The sequence below is a fragment of the Monoraphidium neglectum genome, assembly GCF_000611645.1.
Source record: "Monoraphidium neglectum strain SAG 48.87 unplaced genomic scaffold scaffold00111, whole genome shotgun sequence".
Classification (NCBI taxonomy): domain Eukaryota; kingdom Viridiplantae; phylum Chlorophyta; class Chlorophyceae; order Sphaeropleales; family Selenastraceae; genus Monoraphidium; species Monoraphidium neglectum.
The window spans coordinates 1-8284 of NW_014013517.1; the positions used below are offsets into that span (position 1 = coordinate 1).

At 63.8% G+C, this 8284-nt stretch overlaps 2 protein-coding genes across 2 annotated transcripts; both read left to right on the forward strand.

Moving 5' to 3' along the window:
- Positions 1–836: 836 nt before the first annotated feature.
- MNEG_1160 (glycerol-3-phosphate dehydrogenase(NAD+)) lies at positions 837–5103 on the forward strand (the record flags this gene model as incomplete). Its single annotated transcript, XM_014050351.1, has 9 exons — positions 837–905; positions 1272–1316; positions 1790–1882; positions 2140–2241; positions 2816–2953; positions 3369–3491; positions 3922–4028; positions 4469–4559; positions 5005–5103. 9 exons carry the CDS (start codon positions 837–839, stop codon positions 5101–5103), a joined length of 867 nt encoding a protein of 288 aa, XP_013905805.1.
- A 1227-nt stretch (positions 5104–6330) lies between these two features.
- MNEG_1161 (hypothetical protein) lies at positions 6331–8155 on the forward strand (the record flags this gene model as incomplete). The annotated part of the gene is made up of 5 exons (XM_014050352.1): positions 6331–6389; positions 6507–6601; positions 6958–7219; positions 7797–8016; positions 8144–8155. The coding sequence occupies 5 exons, from the start codon at positions 6331–6333 to the stop codon at positions 8153–8155; spliced, it is 648 nt and encodes a 215-aa protein (XP_013905806.1).
- Between the last annotated feature and the right edge of the window lie 129 nt (positions 8156–8284).

The window sequence follows — 8284 nt, forward strand, 5'->3', positions numbered from 1 at the left end:
CCCACCCCCACCCCCACCCCAGGGCCGCAAGCTGACGGAGGTGATCAATGAGGAGCACACCAACCCCAAGTACCTGCCAGGGGTCCAGCTGGGTGAGCAGCCGCCAAGACGGCTGTTGGTCCACGCGGCTGTGCCGCTGCCGCGGCCTGGGTTGTGGGGGTCACGCGACCGGCAGGGGCGGGGAGGGGCGCAAGGAAGCGCTTGGGGCGTTTGCGTGTCTGGGAGGGGGAGGGCGTTGGGGGCGCTGGGAGACGGATCTGACGCCATGGTCGGTGGGAAGTGGGCCCAGGCGTGCTCCACTCCTTTTCTCAACCCCAACCCCAGCCCGTCCCCCTCCCCTCTACCCGATCACCCCAACAAGCCACCGCGTCACCACCTGCCTATGAACATTCCATATTTTGGTGCAACAACATCTTGCCCGTCATACATCCCCAATCACCACGCATATGGCTGCCTCATCACTCCCTAACCGCCACCACCCCAAACTCTGAAGGCACCAACGTGGTGGCAGACCCCGACCTGGAGAGCACAGTGAGGGACGCTGACATCATCGTCTTCTGCGCGCCGCACCAGGCGAGAAGCTGCTCGGCAGCTGCCAGGCAGCCGCATGATCGTGCACGGGCTTGAAGGCCCCGTCCCTCAGATGGAGCCACGCCCCAGAAAACTCGCGGGCGCGCTCCACTCTGGCAGGGCCCATGATCGGCGTTGCGTTGTTTTCCAAATAATGCTGGTTTTTTGCGGTATGTTTGATAGCCACCCTACGCTAGTTTCACCATGTTGACCCCACACTCTTGATACCCTTGGTCCGCCGCTGAATCCCATTTGATCGCCAGTTCATGCGCGGGATCTGCAAGCAGCTCATTGGCAAGATCAAGCGCGACGCCATCGCAGTGTCTCTCACAAAGGTGCGACAAAGGGGATGTGGTCCCCCCCCTCCCCCCCGCGCGGAGTAGGGTATGCTGACCTCATGTGATGTCATGATTGGAGGGCCCCTTGAGGCCAGGCCAACTTTCAGGCCGATTCCCGCCGACGATGAGGGGGCTGCCGCGCCACGCGGACCTCGGGACCGACGATTGCAGTCGAAACGGCTGCTTTGGGTGCCCCAACCCTAGGAGCCGAGGGCCGTGAGCAAGAACGCCGGCAGAGGGCGCGGTGTGGCGACACAATCTCTGCACGCCCGCAGGTTCTGCTGCATCTGCCTTGGCATACGTTTTGGCGATGGAATCATCTGATCGATTCTCTCTCTTTCGATACCAACCGCCATCTTTCAGGGCATGCGCGTGCGCACCGACGGCCCGCAGCTGATCAGCCAGATGGTGCGCAAGGGGTGGAGAAGTGGCGGGGGGCGGGTGCAATGGGGCAGGGTTGCCATCCAACAGGTCTGTTTTGTCGGTCGTTCGGCGTGTGCAAATGAAGGGCCCCGGGGCCCATGCAGGTGGGCGCAGCATCTGCGCAACACAACAGTCCGAGGCAAGCCTGCATGTCTCGGGTCAATATCGTTATGCCACGCACATACACCCCACATTCCCGCCACAATAAATCGCGCTAAACACTCTCACCTGGGAGCCTATCCCCCACGCTGCCCCCACCCCACCCAAACCGAACTTGACTCAAATCTCAAACTGCGCTCGCACTCCCGTGAGGTGGCCACCCGATTAATCCCAACCTGAACCAAGGGGTCAAGCACCCACACGCAAAACTGCGCTCCCCTTCCCTTCCCAATGATCCAAACCTGCAAGCTTTCACACTCAAAACCGCCCCCCCCCCAAATAATGCAATCCTGGACCAGGTGTCAAAGTACCTGAATATCGACTGCAGCGTGCTGATGGGGGCCAACATCGCCAAAGACATCGGCGCTGAGCAGGCAAGGCGCAGGGGGGTGGTACAGCCGGGAGGGGGGCCTTGACCGCGCGCAGTGTCGTATTCCGCTGAGCAGCTGTTCAATGCCGCTGGATTTTTGTCGACTGCCGCTGTCCTTCGCGCACATTACGTGTGATGTGGTGCTCGTGCGTGTCCATGGGCACTTAACAAACACACGCGCCCTTCCACACACACAAACTCCCTCTCTCCCTCTCTCTCTCTCACACACACACGCACACACACGCACGCACGCACGCACGCACTTGCTCCCCTGGCCAGCTGTCGGAGGCCGTCATTGGTTTTGCCAGCCTGGAGAACGCCCTGGTGCTCAAGAAGCTCTTCCAGACCAAGTACTTCAGAATATCCCTCCTGCCAGACGTGGTGGGTGGCGCGATTAGTTTGACCCAAACCTCGGTAGCCCAAAGGACTCCAGGGAGTCGTGCGAAGCGTGTAGGAGTGCTAGAACAGCCTGCCAGACGCTGCCAGGCAGGGTGTGCGCACGGTCGGGGAGAGAGGGGATATTCTGGGTGGCCGGCGGGGGCGCGTACGTGCCGTTGCGGTGTGTCGTGAGTCGACGCCCTCCGCGGGACAGGCTTTGCAAACAGCCACTCACGGGCGCGCCTGAGATGCGCGTGCACACACACCCACACACACACACACACACACACACACACGCGCACACACACACACACACGCGCGCGCGCATACACACACACTTGCACGCACGCACGCACGCACGCACACACACATTTTCTCTCTCTCTCATTACTCTCACAGAACCCCTCCCCCCCACACACACACACATACACACAAACATACACTCGTATGTACAGATACATTCACACATGCGCGGGTACATGAAGACGCGATCATCGTGCACACGCATACCCCACTCCTCAAATGCTCTCCTCCTTAAAACCCTCAAAACCTCACCCCCTCAACCTCGCCCTCCCAGGCTGGCGCTGAAATGTGTGGCACCCTCAAGAACATAGTGGCCCTGGCCGCCGGCTTCGTGGACGGCCTGGGCCTGGGTCCCAACTCAAAGGCCACCATCATGCGGCAGGGGCTGATCGAGATGAGGGCCTTCTCAAAGGTCGGGTGGTTTGAGGGTTCAGGGTTATTCCCAGGCCCGCTCGAGCGCAGGAATGCACGGGCGCGGCATCAAAGGGTGCGGCAGGGTCCAGGGGGCGGGAGTGCATGCCGCGCAACTGGAGTGGAGCAGGGGGCCTTGCAGCGCCAGGCCCCCAAGCACCGCCTCTGGTCAAAGGGCGGCCGACTGCGGGCGGAGGGCGCGGGTGTTCAGCTGCGCGGCCGTGACGCGCGTCGGCGCAGTCCTTTGAGGCGGCAAGATGGCGCTGGAGTTGGCGGCTGCCCCGGCTGCCTCGCGTGCCAGCTGACTCCGATGGCCCCCATATGGCGGGCCCAGGCCCCTGCAATTCCTCTCCTTGCCAAATCGTTCTACCTTGCACCTTCGACCCTGAACCCTGTGGAACCCCTAAACCCTGCAGGCCCTGTACCCTACGATCCGCGATGAGACGTTCTTTGAGCCCTGCGGCATGGCGGACCTCATAGCCACCTGCTACGGCGGCCGCAACCGCCTCGTGGCCGAGGCCTTCACCAAGGCCGCCATGGTGGGCGGGGCGCACACATGAAACCACAGGGGCTCTGCTTTGCTCAGCTTGGTGGTGGCGAGAGAGTCAACCCTGAAGCCAGCAGGATGGCTTGAACTGCTGTGGGATCGGTTGTGACAAAGGACAGCCGGTGTGACGAGGATCCTGTTGGGAGTGGCTTGCGTGCATGCTCGTCTGGGGGCTTTTGTGCGCATGCTTGTGTGCACAAGCGGGTGGGGCCCCACGTGCGCGCGTGGGTTGGGGTGGCGGCGAGTGGAGTGGAGTGAAGGAAGGATGCAGTTGAGTTGAGTTGACGCGCATCTGCATTATATTCTGTGCACCCACAGCCGCCACATCACAAGGCACCTGCAACCTGGCGCCACGCCTCATGCCCGGGTCGACCCGTGTCTTATCTGACGGTCTGTCGCGAACCGCGTTTGAATTCCCGCAGGCGGGCGCGCCCAAGTCGTTTGATGCGCTGGAGGCGGAGCTGCTGAATGGGCAGAAGCTGCAGGGGGTGCTGACCAGCAACGAGGTGCAGGAAATTCTCAAGGCCAGGTGGGTAGGGTTGACACGTCTTGAAACACTGAGTCAAGGAGGGGTCATTTGTGGCCGCATGAGATCACGTTTGGGTGATGTCATGCCCCGTGTCGCACCCACGAGCAAGGTCCCTGAGTGTGTTCCATAAGCGGCGTGGCGATCGCATGGGGCCGTTGGAGTCGCTACTTGTGACCGACTTACACCCGTCTCGCCTGGGCCCAGCGGGCACACGTACGCAGTCCCGGGTCGACGGGTCCCGGTGGTCCCTCACATCCACCCTGCTATGTCATCATTACATTACATTACATCACGCTTTTCCAGCAGCGAGGGGAGAGACCCTGGCTCCCAAAAGGGGTAACGCCCCTAACCGCCATGTCATCACCCTGGAATCCGTGTCCTGCACCCACACACGGCCGCACACCCCCTTGCCCCACGCACCCGGCTGACCAAACCCCCAGGGATTGGGAAGCGGACTACCCTCTGTTTACGACAGTCAACCGCATCGTCAGCGGCGCGGTTCCACCGTCGGCGGTGACGGATTTTATGACGGTGAGTCATGGAGCGCGTGTGTGCATTCCCCTGTCCGATGACGATGCGGTGGCGTGAGAAAGAGAGTGAGAGTGTACATATGTGTGTGGATGTGCTTGTGTGTGCTTGTGTGTGCTTGTGTGTGTGTGTGTGTGTGTGTGTTTGTGTGTGTGCGCGCGTGTGTGTGCCCGCGTGCACACATGGACAATGTGGGGTGTCAGGCATTGGCTTGGTCAGGTGACGCTTGTGTTGTGATTCATGGGGCTCGGCCCCAAAGAGCCAATCGTCCTACTCACCACGCTGCGCACCCATGTGTGGGCTCAGGCTCAGGATTTGGGCCCAGCAAACCTCCAGTCACCCAGCCTGGCCGCGCAGGCCGCCGCCACCTCGCGCCTCCCCGAGGCCCCTTCACCCCCCCTCACCCGCCCCTCACTCGCTGCCCCCCCCCCCTGTCTTCTGAATCCAGGTGGGCTCGGAGCCGCAGGAGGGCCCGGCCGTGGATGCGAACGGCATCCCGGTCGCGCCCGCCAAGAAGCGCACCCCGCCGCTGCTTTCGTCGACCTGAGGGTTCAGGGTTTGGGGCTTCGCCCGGCCACCTGCCCGGGTGCGCGCTCACGCCGGCAAGCGTTGCGTTGAGCCGCGGCGCTCTCGCGCGTGAAAGGCGCGCGTGCGGCGGCTGGAGCCAAGACACAACTCTCGCCAGTGGGGGCTTGTATGTGGGAGCGGGGGTTACATTTGTTGGTGCGGGACCGAGGGGCGGCCCTCCGACTGGGCATGCCTCGCTTCCTTCCAACGACCGCGTTCACGGCGGCTGATTTGTGATGTCACGCCCGAGATCCGGCGCGTTCAACGCGACAGCTGCAGTGTTTGCTTTGCCGTCTTCCCGCACTGCTCGCTACCCTTCTGGCTTTGAGCCGCCGCGGCGGCGTGACAGTGTCACGCTGTTTCAGCTCATCTTATTCTTTTGCCAACGACACGCCTTTCTGTGCGCTGGGTGGCGCTGCTCCGCCGCAGGCGGGTCACAGCCACCTTGTGTCAGCTCCCTATTATCAGTCATGATGTGTTGGCCGGCCACTTATCCACAACCGATTGCTTTGCTTGCTCCCTTTTCGCACATCAGAAGCGGCAGGCTGCGGAACCCTTGCAGTCCTGAACAAGGAGCCCCGTGCGCGTGGCAAAGGCAGCGCGACGAGCGCAGGCGCCGCGGCCCAAAGAGACGCCTGCCCATGCTGCACGCGCGTGGCTCGATGCTGCGCGGCGGGGCCTTCTGGGCCGCTGCACGTGACGCCGCCGCAGCAGCGGCGGCGGCGCCGCGCTAGTGCGGTCCGGCAACGGGGCTCCGTGGAACGAGGGTGGGCGTGCAGGGGCGCTCCGCTGCGGTGCATAATGGCGCCGCCGCCAGGCTGCACCATCACCTCGCTACGTACTAATTACAACGCTGCCAAACCCTCGCTGTTGGGGTTGGGGCTTCGCGAACGGCCTGCTAGCGACCAAGCTGTGACTTGATCTAAAGTTAACATTTCCCCTCTCAAGTCTGGCCGGGTTGCTGGTGCACATGAAGAGGGCACCAGGGCGGCATGCGGCGGCCAGGAGCATGAGAGCAGTGTCATCAGGTGACGGCGTTGGCGTCTGTATGCGTGCAGCGCGTATGCAGGCGTATCGAGACCAGCAAAATTTTCAGTAGCGAAATCTCCAGAGCTCCGGAGTTCATTACGCGTGGCACCCACTCCGAGATCTCTCTCGTTTCGACCTCGCAAACCAGGCCAACTCGCCGCATACTGGATCAGATAGGATGAAAGCATACGCATCGACGGTACTAGCCGTCGTGCGGGCTGGGGCCCAGTCGTTCAGGTGCGGCGCCGCCCTGTCGGACGCGCGTGCGCCACATCGAGCTCCCGAGCTCCGCGCCCGCGCCGCGCCGCGCGTCGACGCCCCCAAACGCGCCCGCCCGCTCCTATGCACGCGCAGGGGCGCGGAGGATGCTGTCATGTACGCTGTGCACGCAGCGCTCCTGGCCAGCGGCCATGCCTTGGTCGGCGTCGGCGACTCTGCCAAGCTTGAAGGTGCGTGGTGGTGCCGATGCAGCACCCTGCTTCCGCCTCCCTGATCGGCCCTTCTGGCCCCTGTGCCTCCTCGTGGCATGAGACGCCACCAACCCATTCACCGATCGGATTGGAAGGGCAGCTCGGCGCGCATGCAGCCCCACGTGTCCCGGACGGGCGCTGCAGCCGCGCGGCGGCGGCGGCCCGCCGCGCCCTTCCCCTGCACTGCGCTCCCTCGCACGCACGCGCACCTCCCTTGTCGAATTCGCCCGCCCACGCAAGCGCACACCACACAGCAAGCCCTCCTCGGAGCCGCCCGCGGCCCCCTCCGCTCTCAAATCCCCTGCCCCTCCTTAACACTCAAAAAATCAACCCAGGTGCCCAGAGCGACGCCCCAGAGGTCCAAGATAGCGGCTGGAACGCCGCCGACGACCGCTACACTCTGCTGTACCGCTCCGAACCGGCCGCCCACACGCGCGCGCGGCTGCTGCTGCTGAAAGGCCTGGTCATGGGCGGCGGCGCGCTGGTGGTGACGCTGGCAGCGTCGCGGCCCGAGGGGGTGGAGCCTGCTGTGATGGAGTTGGATGCAAGGAAGTACTACGATCCAGAGGGGGGCCCCGCGGCGGCGCAGCGGTATAGGTGGGCGCACGCGCGTGTGATGCGTGTGAGCACGTGTGAGTGGGCGGGTGTGTGGGTGCATGTGAGTGCACGCATGTCTGTGCACGCATGGGAGTGCCCGCACGTGTGTTATCGTGTGTGTGTGTGTGTGTGTGTGTGTGTGTGTGTGTGTGTGTGTGTGTGTGTGTGTGTGTGTGTGTGCACGCATTCGTGTGCGCACGCGCATGTGCGCGTGCGTGTGCGTGCACGCGCGGACGCGCGCGTCCGTGTCATGGGACCTTAGTCCATGCATGTTACAGAGTTCTGGAAGTGGCTTGTGTGTCCGCCATAACTCGGCACAGGAATCTGTTTGCGGGCCCTGCAGCTGCGCGTCAGCCTTGCCGGCATCCCTCCCGCTTGGTGTGGCCGTGCCCGGCCTCTGCGACGCTTTGATCGCACAGAGGCCAGCTCAAAGCGCCCGCTCCGCCCTGGCCGTTTTCAGCAAGCACACGCATACACATACAATCACCCGGCGAACGTCGGCCCTCCACACCCTCCAAATGGGCCTCTTCCCGCCCGTCTTCCCGCCCGCGTTTGCGCCCGTTTTCACCGCCCCCAGGAATCTGGAGGAACTCTGCTCCGTCGTGGAAGCCGCCCTGCCGCCCCTGGAAGGCGGCGCCGCCGCCGGCCGCCTCGCCAGACAGGCGGCCGCCCAGGCGAGCGCCGCCGACGATGCTGGGCGCAACGAGAAGCGCGCGCCGGAGGCGTCGGAGGGGCGCGGCGCCGGCGCCGGCGCGGAGGGGCGGGCGGGGGAGCGGCGGGGGGAGGACCCGCTGCGGGTGGGGCCGCCCGTGCGGGGCGGCCCGCGGGTGCCGCTGCGACAGGGTGCGAGGGGGAGCTCGGGGGAACCGAGGCCTGGGGATTGGCACGCGCGGCTGGCCCCCTTTCTTTGTTATGCCTGCGCAGCTGCATGGCTAGTCCCTTTCTGTTTTGCTACAATTGCCCTCGACCGCATGCATACGCACAACTTCAGATGTGCGCACACACACACACACACACACACACACACACACACACACACACACACACGCACACACACACACACAC